This window comes from Oncorhynchus masou, chromosome 29 (assembly GCF_036934945.1).
Source record: "Oncorhynchus masou masou isolate Uvic2021 chromosome 29, UVic_Omas_1.1, whole genome shotgun sequence".
Taxonomy (NCBI): Eukaryota; Metazoa; Chordata; class Actinopteri; order Salmoniformes; family Salmonidae; genus Oncorhynchus; species Oncorhynchus masou.
Window position 1 is genome coordinate 61,765,832 of NC_088240.1, and position 18,469 is coordinate 61,784,300.

Below are 18,469 nucleotides of genomic sequence, written 5' to 3' on the forward strand. Positions count from 1 at the left end.
AAGACCACAAGGGGGCAGTATCAACCTTTGTATGGAGTACTGGCACCTGTCAAGATTTTAAAAAACAAAATGAGTCGGACACACCCAGGGTATATATAGTTCCAAGACTTTAATAGACCAATAACTATCTGAAATAGGATTATAATCAATATCACAAAAAAGCACCATGCCGTTCATCATAGAGATAAACATAACCATACAATGGTATGAAGAATATATGTTGACATGGTGAGAGTAATAGCACTTACTGAACAAAGCCAATCATGCAAGACTTTAAATAATGGAAACGTGAACCCCCTTACTTTAGAGTAGGTACCTGTTTTAAAATCTCTCGTACATTTGGGACCTACAAACACCCAGTAATAACCTCCGAAAAATGCATCCCTTTTTGAGAGTTAAACTGAATCCATATCATGCATATTGTCATGCCTTGCCCCTGTGTCGCACCACAATGGAATGTATTCACAATTCACATGAATTCCACTCCCATCCGTATCGAAAGGCTCTCTGTGTGAGGTTAATATGTTAAGCTACTCTCTAGTACTGCAATGCACTGTATGTATTTAAACCATCTTTTAAGCACCTTATGATACTGACCAACACACAGGCTGGTCCTGTTATATCTCCAGTCACGTCCAGTTATGAGTATTCTCTTTGCTCTCTGTATGTACGTCACAACTAAGTTCTGTGGCATGATTCTATTTACAATTCCCTTTATATAACTCTGAATACACTGTTTTCACTGGTATTGTTCACATTTCACCATCCTCATCATTTCCTTTCCGGGACATCCCATTGGAGGTATATTTTTCATTTTAGTAAGGTTTTCAAGCAAACAGGCTGGTGTCTATGTACTGTGTGGACATGGTGTGTGTGTGTGTGTGGGTGTGATGTTCTTGTCTGCTCTCTGCTCCTCCTCAGAATGCTTCTGCTTCTCCAGGTTCTCCATCTCCTCCAGCATCTCCTGGATAAGAGGAGGCATGGAACCTGGGATCTCCATCTTCAACGTCACCACTCGCTCAGCTCCTGTGTAATTAGAATGGAAAATGTAAATGACACTTTATAGAGTAGTAGAAGTGTTTCTTAACTCTTTCACTCTCATGAGAGGCACATTTCCTTTATTTGTTCCTATTTAACCCACCTCCACCCAGCATGTCTGAAAGGGTTTTTACACAGACTAGGCTTGTTGCCCACACCGACATCCACAGGTCACCCCTGATTTTCTACTTCTCTCTTTACACTGCATCCTTCAATTAGCGTTGGATGTGCACTGGTGTTGTAAAATCACAATATGCCATAACACCTGGTTATAACAGTCATGAAGCCAAGCCAACAGACTTAAGGTCAAAGTAAGTGTCATGGCCGATAGGGAGTTGACCTCTAACCTTTGGCGCTGATGCTGCGCAGGTCGGTTATCTTCATGAGGACCTTGGGGAACATGAGGGGCATGCTGGGCCGGCGTTTACGGGAGTAGATCTTCAAGGCCTCCAGTAAGGGCTCTTGCAGGACCTCCACCTTAGACGGCTCCTCCAGGTCCTGGCGGTCTGACACAAGAGAGACATTGTCAGTGTGACACCGACACATCATTCATCTGCTAATTCAGCTCATATCTCGTTTGTGTGACAACACAAGAAATCTAAGGTAACTGAACTAAATGACTATCCCCCCGTTGCACTCACTTCTGTCATCATGAAGCGCTTTGAGAGACTAGTCAAGGATCATATCACCTCCACCCTACCTGATACCCTAGACCTACTCCAATTTGCTTACCTCCCCAATAGGTCCATTGACGATGCAATCGCCATCACACTGCCCTATCCCATCTAGAGGAATACCTATGTAAGAATGCTGTTCATTGATTATAGCTCAGAATTTAACGCCATAGTACCATCCAAACTCGTCATTAAGCTTGAGCCCCTGGGTAAATAGTTTCAAATAAATGTACTAAAAGTACATTCATTCATAAAACTAACAAAAAGATTGTTTTATAAAAACTTTCTGCCTGTACTGAAGCTATGGATAGTTGCAGTACCTCCAGACACCAGGCAGATGGCGCTGAGGAGGCCACTTTCTGTGTCATCCATCTCCAAGGGCAGCAGCTGGCCGGCGAAGGTGAACACCTGGTCTGTGAGCGGGCCAAAGCCAGCATTGTGGATCTGTGTACGGGTCAAGGTCAGCCCGTCTGAGAAGGTCATAGTGTCCTGGTCAGGAGTGTACCTTGTACAGATCCGCAGAATCTACAGGAGACATAAAAGGTAGTATAGAGAGTACAGAAAGGGACAGTATAGACAGTATAGAAAAAGGCAATGGTGAGATGCATGTTCAAGAAGAGGGGGATGGAAATTAAAATACAAAGACATGAAAGACAGTTCAGGCAAAAAAGCGAGATAAGTATAGAGGTAAAACACAAACCTACATCTAGTCTGCATAAGAAAAAAGGATCACATCGAGAGATAGAGAAAGACAGATCAAGTAGAGAGAGATAAACATATCAGGTAGAGAGAGATAGAGAAAGACAGATCAGGTACAGTGCCTTGCGAAAGTATTCGGCCCCCTTGAACTTTGCGACCTTTTGCCACATTTCAGGCTTCAAACATAAAGATATAAAACTGTATTTTTTTTGTGAAGAATCAACAACAAGTGGGACACAATCATGAAGTGGAACGACATTTATTGGATATTTCAAACTTTTTTAACAAATCAAAAACTGAAAAATTGGGCGTGCAAAATTATTCAGCCCCTTAAGTTAATACTTTGTAGCGCCACCTTTTGCTGCGATTACAGCTGTAAGTCGCTTGGGGTATGTCTCTATCAGTTTTGCACATCGAGAGACTGAATTTTTTTCCCATTCCTCCTTGCAAAACAGCTCGAGCTCAGTGAGGTTGGATGGAGAGCATTTGTGAACAGCAGTTTTCAGTTCTTTCCACAGATTCTCGATTGGATTCAGGTCTGGACTTTGACTTGGCCATTCTAACACCTGGAAATGTTTATTTTTGAACCATTCCATTGTAGATTTTGCTTTATGTTTTGGATCATTGTCTTGTTGGAAGACAAATCTCCGTCCCAGTCTCAGGTCTTTTGCAGACTCCATCAGGTTTTCTTCCAGAATGGTCCTGTATTTGGCTCCATCCATCTTCCCATCAATTTTAACCATCTTCCCTGTCCCTGCTGAAGAAAAGCAGGCCCAAACCTTGATGTTGCCACCACCATGTTTGACAGTGGGGATGATGTGTTCAGGGTGATGAGCTGTGTTGCTTTTACGCCAAACATAACGTTTTGCATTGTTGCCAAAAAGTTCAATTTTGGTTTCATCTGACCAGAGCACCTTCTTCCACATTTTTGGTGTGTCTCCCAGGTGGCTTGTGGCAAACTTTAAACGACACTTTTTATGGATATCTTTAAGAAATGGCTTTCTTCTTGCCACTCTTCCATAAAGGCCAGATTTGTGCAATATACGACTGATTGTTGTCCTATGGACAGAGTCTCCCACCACAGCTGTAGATCTCTGCAGTTCATCCAGAGTGATCATGGGCCTCTTGGCTGCATCTCTGATCAGTCTTCTCCTTGTATGAGCTGAAAGTTTAGAGGGATGACCAGGTCTTGGTAGATTTGCAGTGGTCTGATACTCCTTCCATTTCAATATTATCACTTGCACAGTGCTCCTTGGGATGTTAAAAGCTTGGGAAATCTTTTTGTATCCAAATCCGGCTTTAAACTTCTTCACAACAGTATCTCGGACCTGCCTGGTGTGTTCCTTGTTCTTCATGATGCTCTCTGCGCTTTTAACGGACCTCTGAGACTATCACAGCGCAGGTGCATTTACACGGAGACTTGATTACACACAGGTGGATTGTATTTATCATCATTAGTCATTTAGATCAACATTGGATCATTCAGAGATCCTCACTGAACTTCTGGAGAGAGTTTGCTGCACTGAAAGTAAAGGGGCTGAATAATTTTGCACGCCCAATTTTTCAGTTTTTGATTTGTTAAAAAAGTTGGAAATATCCAATAAATGCCGTTCCACTTCATGATTGTGTCCCACTTGTTGTTGATTCCTCACAAAAAAATACAGTTTTATATCTTTATGTTTGAAGCCTGAAATGTGGCAAAAGGTTGCAAAGTTCAAGGGGGCCGAATAGATAGAGAAAGAGAGACAGATCAGGTAGAGAGAGATAGAGACAGACAGACAGACAGATCAGGTAGAGAGATATAGAGAAAGCGATAGATAGACAGATCAGGTAGAGAGAGATAGAGAAAGCGATAGACATATCAGGTAGAGAGAGATAGAGAAAGATAGATAGATCAGGTCGAAAGAGATAGATAGATCAGGTCGAAAGAGATAGAGAGAGAGATAGACAGATCAGGTAGAGAGAGAGATAGATAGATCAGGTAGAGAGAGATAGAGAAAGATAGATAGATCAGGTAGAAAGAGATAGGGAAAGAGATAGAGAAAAATAGATCAGGTAGAAAGAGATAGAGAAAGACTCCTTAAAAACTCCTCCAAAATTCCTTAAAAAAACATTTGTAGCTTAAATAACGCTACATCATAGCAAGGCACTGAGTCAAGTTTCACAAACGGCCTAAATCACCATCAATCTGCACAGTAATTATCCCTGCATGCCTCATTAGAAACCACCTCAGTAATGTAAAATAAACATGATAACGCTTTGATTTCAGATTAAAGATTTCCCGTCGAGAAAAGAGAGCTGTGAGTGAATCACCATGGTGCAGCTAGTGAGAATCTACCAACCTTTGATGGTGCTGGAGAAGCACAGAGTTGACAATGAAAACCAGAAGATATGGGGAGATGAAAGAGAATAAAACATGCCTTCAGCGGTAACACTCTGTTACAACCCACCACCACCGTGTCTGAACCCACCACCACTGTGTCTGAACCCACCACCACCGTGTCTGAACCCACCACCACTGTGTCTGAACCCACCACCACCGTGTCTGAACCCACCACCACTGTGTCTGTCTTCAGCACAAACGTATGCTGAGACAATGTGACAGCAGATCCACAGTGTTTGCCCCAAACAGCACACTGTGGCTGATAGACAATGTAACAGCAGGTCTATAGTGCCTGAACCGTTCCTGAACTCCACACAGGCCAGTTGATGAGGTGCCAGATGTGCTTTGGAGATGACTATGTGGCCGTACACACACATATACATCCCCTCACGCATACAGTACACACACACACACACACACACCACTCACCAGAATGTCCAGACAGGCCGCTTTGAGGAGGGTGATCTGGTCAGTTATAGTCAGGCCGGTGAAACCAGGAACCCGTTTGGCAAATTCCACAATCCTGATGATACATTTGGTGGCCAGCTCACTGAACTTATCCCACAGCCCCAGGTCCAACTGGATCCTAGTGTCTGAGCTTGAGTTCTACAGATGCATGGACGGGGGAGGGGGAGGGTAAAGGAGAGATTAGATAGGGGGGATAGATAGAAGGAGGGAGAGAGAGGGGCAGGAAGACCGAGAGGGATGGGGATGAAGAGAGAGAAAATCATGAGAAAACAAAAAAGATAATTACTTGACACATTGGAAAGTATTTACAAACAAACTGAGCAAACGAGAATGCTATTTGGCCCTAAACAGAGAGTCCACAGTGGCAGAATACCTGACCACTGTGACTGACCAAAAATTAATGAAATCTTTCACTATGTACAGACTCAGTGAGCATAGCCTTGCTATTGAAGAAGGCTGCCAAAGGCAGACCTGGCTCTCAAGAGAAGACAGGCTATGTGCTCACTGCCCTCAAAATGAGGTGGAAACTGAGCTGCACTTCCTAACCTTCTGCCAAATGTATGAACATATTAGAGACACATATTTACCTCAGATTACACAGACCCACAAATAAATCAAAAACAAATCCAATTTTGATAAACTCCCATATCCACTGGGTGAAATTCCACAGTGTGCCATCACAGCAGCAACATTTGTGACCTGTTGCCACAAGAAAAGGGCAACCAGTGAAGAACAAACACCATTGTAAATACAACCTATATTTATGTTTATTTATTTCCCCTTTCGGGGAACTATTTGCACATCGTTACAACATGGCATATAGACATAATGTGACATTTGAAATGTTGTTATTATTTTGGAACTTTTGTGAATGTAATGTTTACTGTTACTGTTTAATTGTTTATTTCACTTTTGTTTATTATCTATTTCACTTGCTTTGGCAATGTAAACATATGTTTCCCATAACCAATAAATTGAATTGAAAAGAAAGCAAGGAAAATAAAAATAGTGAGAAAAGAGAGAGAGAGAGAGAGAGAGAGAGAGAGAGACAGAGAGAGAGAGAGAGAGGGAGAGAGAGAGAGAGAGAGACAGAGAGAGAGAGAGAGATGTTAGAGAGAGAGAGAGAGAGAGAGAGAGATGTAGAGAGAGAGAGAGAGAAAGAGAGAGAGAGAGAGATGTAGAGAGAGAGAGAGAGACAGAGAGAGAGAGATGAGAGAGAGAGAGAGAGAGAGATGTAGAGAGAGAGAAAGAGATGTAGAGAGAGTGAGAGAGAGAGAGATGTAGAGAGAGAGAGATGTAGAGAGAGAGAGAGAGAGAGATGTAGAGAGAGAGTGAGAGAGAGAGGGAGATGTAGTGAGAGAGAGAGAGATGTAGAGAGAGAGAGAGAGAGAGATGTACAGAGAGAGTGAGAGAGAGAGAGATGTAGAGAGAGAGAGAGGGAGATGTAGTGAGAGAGAGAGATGTAGAGAGAGAGAGAAAGATGTAGAGAGAGAGATGTAGAGAGAGAGAGAGATGTAGAGAGAGAGTGAGAGAGAAAGATGTAGAGAGAGAGAGAGATGTAGAGAGAGAGTGTGAGAGAGAGAGAGAGAGAGATGTAGAGAGAGAGAGAGTGAGAGAGAGATGTAGGTAGAGAGAGAGAGAGATGTAGAGAGATGTAGAGAGAGAGATGTAGAGAGAGAGAGAGATGTAGAGAGATAGAGAGTGAGAGAGAGAGAGAGAGAGATGTAGAGAGAGAGAGAGAGAGAGAGTGAGAGAGAGAGAGACAGAGAGAGAGCGATGTAGAGAGATATATATATATATATATATATAAATAGAGAGAGAGAGAGACAGAGAGAGAGATGTAGAGAGTGAGAAATAGAGATGTAGAGAGATAGAGAGTGAGAGAGAGAGAGAGAGAGATGTAGAGAGAGAGAGAGAGTGAGAGAGAGAGCGAGAGGTAGAGAGACAGAGAGAGAGCGATGTAGAGAGAGAGATATATATATATATATATATATATAGAGAGAGAGAGACAGAGAGAGAGAGATGTAGAGAGAGTGTGAGAGAGGTAGAGAGACAGAGAGAGAGAGATGTAGAGAGAGAGATATATATATATAGAGAGAGAGAGAGAGACAGAGAGAGAGTGAGAGATGTAGAGAGAGAGATGTAGAGCGAGAGGGAGATGTAGAGAGACAGAGAGAGAGATGTAGAGAGAGAGAGAGAGCAATTAGTTCTAAGTATAATCTCAACATTACAACCAGTATGATCCATTTAGATGACTGGATTATGGTACAGGGATAGTGCTTCTGAGCCTCAACAGAGACAGACCTACCCACAGAATTAAATGGAAATCTATCCATGATACATGAAATATATACAGTTGAAGTCGGAAGTTTACATACACCTCAGCCAAATACATTTAAACTCTGATTTTTATAATTCCTGACATTTGATCCAAGTAAAGATTCCCTGTCTTAAGTCAGTTAGGATCACCACTTTATTTTAAGAATGTGAAATGAAAGGATAATAGTAGAGAGAATGATTTATTTCAGATTTTATTTCTTTCATCACATTCCCAGTGGGTCCGACGTTTACATACACTCAATTAGTATTTGGTAGCATTGGCTTCAAATTATTTAACTTTGGTCAAACGTTTCGGGTAGCCTTCCACAAGCTTCCCACAATAAGTTGGGTGAATTTTGGCCAATTCTTCCTGACAGAGCGGGTGTAACTGAGTCAAGTTTGTAGGCCTCCTTGCTCGCACACACTTTTTCAGTTCTGCCTACAAACTCTCTATAGGATTGAGGTCAGGGCTTTGTGATGGCCACTCCGATACCTTGACATTGTTGTCCTTAAGCCATTGTGCAACAACTTTCGAAGTATGCTTGAGGTCATTGTCCATTTGGAAGACCCATTTGCGACCAAGCTTTAACTTCCTGACTGATGTCTTGAGATGTTGCTACAATATATCCACATCATATTCCTCCCTCATGATGCCATCTATTTTGTGAAGTGCACCAGTACCTCCTACAGCAAACCACTCCCACAACATGATGCTGCCACCCCATACTTCACGGTTGGGATGGTGTTGTTCGGCTTGCAAGCCTCCCCCTTTTTCCTCCAAACATAACAATGGTCATTATGACCAAACAGTTATATTTTTGTTTCATCAGACCAGAGGACATTTCTCCAAAAATTACGATCTTTGTCCCCATGTGCAGTTGCAAACTATAGTCTGGCTTATTTTATGGCGGTTTTGGAGCAGTGGCTTCTTCCTTGCTGATCGGCCTTTCATGTCGATATAGGCCCTGTTTTACTGTGGATATAGATACTTTTGTACCTGTTTCCTCCAGCATCTTCAAAATGTCCTTTGCTGTTGTTCTGGGACTGATTTGCACTTTTCGCACCAAAGTATGTTCATCTCTAGGAGACAGAATGCGTCTCCTTCCTGAGTGGTATGACGGCTGCGTGGTCCCATGGTGTTTATACTTGCGTACTATTGTTTGTACAAATGAACGTGGTACCTTCAGGTGTTTGGAAATTGCTCCCAAGGATGAACCAGACTTGTGGAGGTCTAGAATTTTTTTTCTGAGGTCTTGGCTGATTTCTTTTGATTCTCCCATGATGTCAAGCAAAGAGGCACTGAGTTTGAAGGTAGGCCTTGAAATACATCCACAGGTACACCTCCAATTGACTCAAATGATGTCAATTAGCCTATCAGAAGCTTCAAAAGCCATGACATTATTTTCTGGAATTTTCCAAGCCGTTTAAAGGCACAGTCAACTGGAATTGTGATACAGTGAATTATAAGTGAAATAATCTGTCTGTTAACAATTGTTGGAAAAATTACTTGTGTCATGCACAAAGTAGATGTCATAACCGAATTGCCAAAACTATAGTTTGTTAACAAGAAATTTGTGGAGTGGTTGAAAAATGAGTTCGAATGACTCCAACCTAATTGTATGTAAACTTCTGACTTCAACTGTATATATGGTGCCAACATGGCAGTGGTTGTTACTCACTGTAGTGTATTTGCCCAACTGGCAGAGGGAAGGGAAGGTCTCTCTATGAGCCCTACAGATTTTCTCCACTATACAGCCCAGTTCTGCTGTCAGCTCATATGTCTCGATGATGGTCATCTTGGGAGTCTCCTTCTTCTCCTTCCTGTTACTCCGGTCATTCCTGACAGCTGGGAAGAGAGGATGAAATATGAACGGAGATAACTCAAGAAAAAATGTGAAATTGAATTTGTTGCAATAGCTAAGTTGGTTGGATCATGGTGCTTGTAACACAATACCTCTGGTGTGATTTCCCTTGTGGGCAACACCTGCAGAATATATAGTAGGTGTTAACAGTAAAGAGTCTGTTAAAGGACCATATTTTTCTCAACAAGCCATGCACATTTACCAATGAGTGTCTTAAGTAATGTAAAATAGTCATGTTACCTTCCACCTGATCTATAAATCACGTCAACGTACTTCAACCATTGGTTTTCAACACAGGCCACTCGTTTCACTGAGCCGGATCTCAGGGAGAAATCCATCTTATGCACCTGGTCTCCTCAGACAGGCACATGCCTCAGACAGATCTGTTCAGTAAATGGATAGTCTACTCTAGTCTGCCCTACTTCCTGCAATCATTGTGTAAAACCTTCCCTCTGGGCTGCATTACATACGAGTCAGTGACAACGGCAGACAATGGCACAGTAATATTAGTAGCTGTTACATTCCAGCCACAAGGCCACAAGGCTGATATGTGTGCTGATGGATTTATGTATTGCTGACATGCTGGGTAGAAGAGATGAATGACATTCAGAATAGCAGGCATCCATCACTATGACACCATCCCCCTACCCACAACAGAGATTGTATCTGGGTCAGTGCGCCTTCTGGGAAATGGTGTTTGAAGTGCTTTCATGTGTTGGACAGCGGAGGTGGAATTAGTTTTCTTGGAAAACGTTCGGACAGAAGAAGCATTGACATGATTAGACAGGTTTTTAGGTACGGTGCCTTCGGAAACTTTTCACACCTTTTGACGTTTTCCACATTTTGTTGAGTTAAAATAACTCTGTGTGCAATAATCATTACACTTTGGATGAATCAATACACCCAGTCACTGCGAAGATACAGGCGTCCTTGACAGCGTTGACGGAGAGGATGGAAACCGCTCAGGGATTTCACAATGAGGCCAATGGGGATTTGAGACCAGTTACAGAGTTTAATGGCTGTGATCGGAGAAAACTGAGGATGGATCAACAACATTGTAGTTACTCCAAACTACTAACCTAAATGACGGAGTGAAACGAAGGAAAACTGTACAGAATAAAAATATTCCAAAACAGTCTCTAAGGGCTTTGAAACCTGGATTGTACAATATTTGCACATTATTCTTTAAAAAAAATTTCAAGTTCTGTCAAATTGGTTGTTGATCATTGCAAGACAGACCTTTTCAAGTCTTGCCATAGATTTTCAAGACGATTTAAGTCAAATTACCCAGAAAGACTGTAATCGCCGCCAAAGGTGATTCTAACATGTATTTACTCAGGGGGTTGAATAGTTATCGAATCAAAATATATGAGCATTTTATTTTCCATTAAGTAAAAAAAAACGTATAATTTCTCTTACACTTTGACATTTCACATTATTTTGTGTAGATCCTTGACTAAAAAAAATGACAATTAAAGTTGCACTATGCAGAAAGTTAGATATGGTCACAATCCATTTTAATTCCACTTTGTAACACACCAAAATGTGGGGGGAAATGAAGGGTTGTGAATACGTTCTGAAGGCACTGAGTATTTTGGGTAAGAGTTTTATGAAAGAGTTTGGGAATATTGCATAGCAGTGTTTAGCAGTTTTGGGGTATATTACAGAGGAGTTGGGCGTTGTTTAGAAATGCTGCTCTTCAGTGGTTGAATGGAGACACTCTGAAATATTATTGACACTTACACTCCCTGGACATGCCCGCGGCGAAGCACCTCTGTAGCCGGCAGTACTGACAGCGGTTCCTGGTGATCTTATTGATGATGCAGTTACTGTCCCGGTGGCACGTGTAAACCATGTTCTTCTGGACACTTCTACGGAAGAAACCCTGGGAGGCACCAACGGAAAGAATAATATGCTTTCAATAGAGAAGACATCCCCCTTGTACTTTCAGCTCCCAGCAGTTAACATTCTACAGACGTCTGAAAGGAGCTCGAACGTCTTTGTAGGTGAGGTAATAGTGTTATTACATCACCCTCTGAATACATGTTTCCTTCTAAAATGAGGACCTTGAAGGCGCACTTTGGGAATTTTGGTATCTACGATTTCATCTGACTCCGGGGATGTAGATAAAGGGCTTCATTGCCAAAATCCCCAAGTATCCCTTTAACATCAACATGTGCTTTCCATAGGCAAAGAAGAAGAAAAAAAACGACTTTTAAATACTTCATGTATAATGAATGACTGTTATCAAACAATCACAATGAAATTAGAGAAATAAAAAAAACAACAGGCCAAATGCAACCAGAATCATGTTGTGAAACACGTCAATAATATAGGGTGTAGCAGGGTAACACCACACATGTTGTGAAACACGTCAATAGGATAGGGTGTAGCAGGGTAACACCACACATGTTGTGAAACACGTCAATAGTATAGGGTGTAGCGGGGTAACACCACACATGTTGTGAAACACGTCAATAATATAGGGTGTAGCGGGGTAACACCACACATGTTGTGAAACACGTCAATAGTATAGGGTGTAGCGGGGTAACACCACACATGTTGTGAAACACGTCAATAGTATAGGGTGTAGCGGGGTAACACCACACATGTTGTGAAACACGTCAATAGTATAGGGTGTAGCGGGGTAACACCACACATGTTGTGAAACACGTCAATAATATAGGGTGTAGCAGCGTAACACCACACATGTTGTGAAACACGTCAATAGTATAGGGTGTAGCAGGGTAACACCACACATGTTGTGAAACACGTCAATAGTATAGGGTGTAGCGGGGTAACACCACACATGTTGTGAAACACGTCAATAGTTTAGGGTGTGGAACAAGTCAATCACCACCTTCCGAGACACCTGAAACCCCACCTCTTCCAACTCCTTAAATGATTTAGAGACACACTGAAACCGCTCTGGATAAGACTCTTCTTAAATGTAATGTAACGTAATAGCGGGGTAACACCACACATGTTGTGAAACACGTCAATAGTATAGGGTGTAGCGGGGTAACACCACACATGTTGTGAAACACGTCAATAGTATAGGGTGTAGCGGGGTAACACCACACATGTTGTGAAACACGTCAATAGTATAGGGTGTAGCGGGGTAACACCACACATGTTGTGTCTGACGCACTGTCCTGTTCATAGTCAGTCAATAGTATCCCGACACATGAGCAGTTTATCAGGGCCAAGATTCAGGCCCTTTAGTGATACTAGTATTTGCTCTGGGTAAACACGGGACCTAGTGGCCTTGAGTCTACTCTTTAGGGTTAAAAACAGTAGGTTGAGTAATGTTACATAGTTGTATTGTAAGTTGGGATACTTCTGGGCAACAGAAGTTTTATTTTTTATTTGTAAGCCCCCTTCCCCGCAGGAGGCCTTTTGCCTTTTGGTAGGCCGTCTTTGTAAATAAGAATCTGTTGTTAACTGACTTGCCTAGTTAATAAAAGTTAAATAAAAAACATGTAAATACATCTTTATGCTATATTTCTTTTGGAGTAAAAAAAGATCTGATTTTTAATTTGAACATCTAAATAGATCTGCCAGGTCAGACCAATACGTGTATCAACAGACACCAACTGACATTTCTAAAGCATGCCATTTCCACTTTCGACCTGCTACAGTTGAGAAAACGAACAATCGACAAATCTCTTTCATGCAGCTCCTTATACGAGGTCCCCCTCCAGGGCAGGAGAGATAAGCTCCATTCTCACTTTCTGCACTAAACTGTCAGCGGGAAAACCCTTTAAACTAACGCCACTTCTCATCTCTAACACAGATGTGATCTCACACTTAATCTATAATTAGGATCATTGCCTTTCATCTTGTTCTGAAAGACGCTGAGGAGAGAATGTCATCTGTAGTCATGGTCTCCTCCATGCTCTTGGTATTGTTCACAGTGCTGCCCATCAATTATTTACCTCCTCTCTGTGGAGCCTTCTGTTGCCCGAGCGTTCAGCTCGCGCGAAGGGCCAATCGGCCTAGCTTTCATGAACAATTGTGTTAACACCTACTCACTATAGCTCACTGCCATGGACCATCAAAGGGTGATAGAGGGGGGGACATTTGAGAACCCCAGAGAATAGTGGGAATCGTGTGTGTGTGAGGTGTTTGTTGCAGTTTCTCGCATTAGATATCCACATCCCAGGTAAATTAGGTCTGGGTTGAACTCCAAAGTAGAAATGAACATGCTGAATACGTTGAAACCGCTGAAAAAATAAAAGTGAAATGCATTCATCATTTGAGCAGTCAGATGGTTTTTGCGATATGTACATGGCCAGTCTGGTCCCTTACCTTACAGCCCTCACAAGCACTGACGCCATAGTGGTAGCCTGAGGACTTGTCTTGGCATACGAAGCAGGGTTTGTAGGTGCGAGGAGGGGGCAGAGGTGAGAGAGGACTGGCAAACAAGTCCTCTGAGCTGGAGCTCTGGGTTTCCACAGCTGCTGACACACAAGAGGGAGAGAGGGAGAGAGGTAGAAAGGAAGAGTGTGAGAGAGGGATGATGAGGCGCTGGGAAGAATGACAGGCACTGAGTGTTGGGAGTGAGATGAGGGCTGCCACTGTATAAACTCTAAAATGGCCTCCTTTCCTTGACGCCTTTCTATCATAAGCTGTGACTGAGTTTTCATCATTTTTCTGTCACTTTAATTCACAAAAATCTCTACCGTGGAGACAAGGAGGAGAGAAAAGTAATATTCGGACAAAGCTGGGAGAAGGAGAAAATTCCAATGCAGCTGCTGAAAATGCGGTCATACATCAAATGTATGTAGCTTAATGTTCTTCAAACAGTAACGTGTTGAAGTAAAACAGTATTTGAACCCTAAGAACTGTTGAAATATCAAACAAATTGGATTATGTCTTTGGGCCTCCTCTTTTATATTCGAGGACCAACAGTTATTTCTATGGTCAGTAAACATTCTGCAAAGTGACTACGCAACATAGCATTCAATCCATTTTTTTGTTTTTTCAACCAAACAAATAACAGAAAAGTGCTTGGGCATCTTTGATCCTTCATTAGTATACAAATACTCATTTCTATGGCCGGTAAACATTATACTGAGGAACTCAGCCACAGAACCATCTCTATGGAAAACGAATCACGAATTTACTGTAGCTGAGCTGATAACACAGATCATGTCAGCCCACAGTGCCAAGTCCACTTGTGTTCCCGAGGACATGTTGAGGCCTTGTGTTGACAGGCATATCTGACTGAGATAATGTTCAGGTTTTCTTTTCAGACGTCTGTCGTCCTTTTCACAGAGAGTGAAAAAGGGTGAAGAAGAGGCCAGATACAGTCATACTATTCCAATGCCATACTTTGTGGGAAAGTGACGACAGCAGACACTCTTAAGACATCTCTTCAGTTTTATAGAGGGCCCCCACTGTGACAGGGCAAGCATCCCTGCTGGCTTCTTATCACCTTTACCATAAAAGCACATAGTGCCAGATCAGTGGCAGATCACTAAAAAAAAGGCAAATTGAGGGGACAAAAATAGAAAATGTCCTTATATCCATCCCCTTGAACCCATGGCCTCCAGTTGAACCTACCCTCGCCGGGTCAAACAAGAGAACACACCCATTAGCAAGTATTCTCTCCACTGCGAAACAATGGTGGCGCATGCCACAAGATCAACTGACTGATGATGAAGCAGTGGAATATTAAGCTAGACTAAGTGGTTTGGGGGGAGTGGGGTGGTTATCCACATTTATTAAGAGAGAAACTGGTAACAAGTAAAGTTTGAAGATGTGTGCCACGATCTGCTTCCACTATGTCAAAGGAAAGTCACTTTCTCTGCGCGCTATCCCAATGCTATCCCAATGCTATCCCAATGCTATCACAATGCTATCCCAATGCTATCACACTCTCACTGAGGTCTTTTGGGGGACTTTTAGGGCTGGATGCTGAAAGTAAAGGCAATCTGTAATGAGGGAATATCTGTGTGTTGTGAGTAGGTCAATTCCTCAGTGAAATCCAAACACCCTTAACATTACACTTGTAAACAGGAACAATAATTATAGTCATTAGGATATCAGCACTGGCCATACAACATGAATGTACTCGCAGAAAAGCCAATGTGATGAACGAGGTAAATATATGATTGTTTTCCAACAACTACTTTGCTGTGGGTGACACAAGCCAAGCAATCTGGGTCTCGTCTGACCTCCTGTTGGTGACCGTCCACTGAACCCTAGGTGACCTGCAGTGACCGCTGACCACATTGGCTGTGCTTCGGTTGAGATGCTCCTCCATCTACAAACACTGAGCGCTGCCAGAGAAGGTCTAATGTTGTAACTGGCTTTGGTGCTGCCTTCGAAATGCTGTTGATATCGCAGAAAATATAAAGACCATAATGTCGTGTGAAGCCCTTGAGACTGACTGTCAGAAGCACACCAGTGTTGGATAAATGAAAACCTCCGAAGAGACAGCTAGATCAACCATCAGATAGAGGAAACCAAAGGTATCTGATTGGAATTTGACTTCCTAATCGGATCTGTAAATATCAACAACTAGTTGAGGAAATGGTCTCCTGAGTGGCGCAGGGGTCTAAGGCACTGCTTCTCAGTGCTAGTGGAGTCACTACAGACCATGGTTTGATTCCAGGCTGTATCACAACCGCCTGTGATTGGGAGTCCCATAGGGCGGCGCACAATTTGCCCAGCGTCGTCCGGGTTTGGGTTTGGCGGGGGTTGGCCGTCATTGTAAATAAGAATTTGTTCTTAACTGACTTGCCTAGTTAAATAAAGGTTAAATACAACATTTAATAAAGAGGGACAGTGAATGTGGTAGGCGACAACAGAGGCGTGACAAGTCAAATAAGAGTGCAGATTTTATGGCCAATTCATTATCAATGGGTTCACTGTAATAATCCATGTATGATTGATTTAGGATAACAAGTACGTATACTGATTGATTGCACAACGGTGAATTCATTCCATAAACTAGGAGGTAGGCTTACCAATATTAAACTAACGCAATCATCAGTTGCAACAAAGCAAACAATATGCATATGTAAAATAACAACAATATTGACCATATTCCTTTGCTATAAAGGCACAACCCCCCCCCCAGCCAAATAGCAGCCCTGTCACTTGGTTTGCTATAAAGCTGAGGGATTGGGCTGGAGAAATGTAACCACTCTCCGATTATCAATGAAGCTATGGATGCAAGGCCTGACAGTTATATCAACATTATAGTTTGAAACATATTTTGAACTATACATTGTTTACAAAGGCGTTATTTACAAATGGAGTAAAAAAAAGCAACCTTATATTTCGGGTTATAGAGGTGTAATACACTTGCACTGAACGCATTAGGCATTTATAGGTTATTCTTCAAATTTCAATGGGTATCATTAATTGAAATGACCATAAAAAAATCAGTAAATATTGCAGACCGCACCTTTAACTTTCACGTGTAGGCCAACATAAATGCTGTTGTGTGTTATTTTTTGTTTAAGCTTGATTTTACTGTGCAGGCTTCTGTATTGAATTTGATGTAGGCCCTATATCTGAAATAATTGTATAATTTTTGTTGATTTGAACTAGATATGACATCAATGACATATTCAGAAAGATATATGAATAAATGCCATCGAACTACAGCCTCTGGAAAAAAGATGGTAGCCTGCATACAACACGACCTAAATAAATATGTTTACATTGTCTTTGGATTAAAGATGCAATGATACAGGACTGCACAGGGAACAGTTTAGGCTACAATGTACGAACAATTGACGCAAGGAAGAGGCTATATTATAAACAGTGCATCAAAGATGTGAGAAGAAGATACAACTGGATATATCATGTCAAGTCCCACGTTCAGTCTTTCAAACAAATACTTCGATTTAGTAAAGAGTAAAAAAGTTGGCAATTGAGGGACTATTACTTAAACCCTTAAATCGACTAAATAAAAATAAAGCTTCACCTACATTGCGCGACCCGATGAATTTGCCAATCCGTTTCTGTTAGTCCAGTGAAGCATGCGGTTTGAGATGGTTCCTGGAGCATACAAGGACCTGCAGTATAGACGTCCAGCGTTTCCCCTGGACCAACTGCGAGAAAATCCATATAGTCAAACATGGTTTTCTATAACATTAGTGTAAGGCCGAGTCCTTATCAAGATGCGTCAGGATCTAAAGAAATGGAACAAATGGAATGCAACTGTCCTTAATTCGCACGCCCAAGTAAGATTCTGTTTTCCCTCTCAGTCAAGCGTATGATGGACATTTTTGTTCAAAGTTTGTAATTGACCAAAATGACATTTTATTAATTTGAGTCGATGCAAAAAATATCTACAGCTGTATGCGGGCGCCGAGAGAAGATTTCCATCGATGGATTCATTCAAAAAATATTTGCATCCATCGCGCGCAGGGGACACAGCAAAATAGTCCGTCCCTGTGAAAACCCGACAAAAACAGAATAGTAGGCTATTTTACATAACAAAGTTTGTTTTGGAGTTCTTAACTCCCATTTATTGACGAATGGGTTATGTTGTCTCTACACAACCACTTCATACTAGTTATGTCACAGGGACCGATTGAATTACCTAATATATGCGGGTGAACTTTCCATGAACCTTTTTGGCGGCCGCTAACCTGCAAATGACCCAAACAGTGTCTGACATCACCAAGTACAATGATTCCCTCACCAGACGAGATAAGACGACAATATTTTGTGTGCGCTTGAGTAGAATGTTAGGTAAATGGTAGTAGAAACACAGTGTGCGAGCAAGTTGTATGATTCTGACTTTCTTCATTGATTTCACACGTTTTATTGATTATTGAAATGGCATGTATTTGGGAAGTCTGACACGATAGAATATAATGAAATACAACAGAACAGAATAATATAACATAGATACTTGGAAAAACACACTTTTCAAAATGTAGGCTATCTAGCAACCATGTGCAATCATCTAAGTCTCACCCTGTGAGTAAGTGGAAGCTAGGCTGTCTTTCATATCTGGAAAGTAATAGTAATAGTAATACTAATAGTAATGAACTAGG

At 41.8% G+C, this 18,469-nt stretch overlaps 1 protein-coding gene across 2 annotated transcripts; it reads right to left on the bottom strand.

Annotated features, from left to right (window-relative positions):
• Positions 1 to 94: 94 nt before the first annotated feature.
• Positions 95 to 17,987, bottom strand: LOC135520194 (retinoic acid receptor beta-like). Of its 2 annotated transcripts, XM_064945567.1 has the most exons (9): positions 17,393 to 17,987; positions 13,755 to 13,903; positions 11,187 to 11,328; positions 9,536 to 9,565; positions 9,261 to 9,427; positions 5,224 to 5,400; positions 2,033 to 2,237; positions 1,386 to 1,544; positions 95 to 1,026 (listed from the first exon to the last, which is right to left on the bottom strand). In XM_064945567.1, exons 1-9 carry the CDS (start codon positions 17,541 to 17,543, stop codon positions 848 to 850), a joined length of 1,359 nt encoding a protein of 452 aa, XP_064801639.1. In that variant the 5' UTR covers positions 17,544 to 17,987; the 3' UTR covers positions 95 to 847. The 2 variants fall into 2 exon arrangements, with proteins under 2 accessions (XP_064801639.1, XP_064801640.1); XM_064945568.1 differs by lacking the exon at positions 9,536 to 9,565.
• Between the last annotated feature and the right edge of the window lie 482 nt (positions 17,988 to 18,469).

Bases quoted from the DNA above. Each gene is read 5' to 3' on its own strand.
- LOC135520194 (XM_064945567.1), bottom strand. From the start codon at position 17,543: ATGTTTGACTATATGGATTTTCTCGCAGTTGGTCCAGGGGAAACGCTG. The intron at 13,904-17,392 runs GTAGGTGAAGCT...GTGTGTCAGCAG, and splicing joins AATTCATCGGGTCGCGCAAT to CTGTGGAAACCCAGAGCTCC. The intron at 2,238-5,223 runs GTGAGTGGTGTG...TGTCTCCTGTAG, and splicing joins CGGCCTGTCTGGACATTCTG to ATTCTGCGGATCTGTACAAG.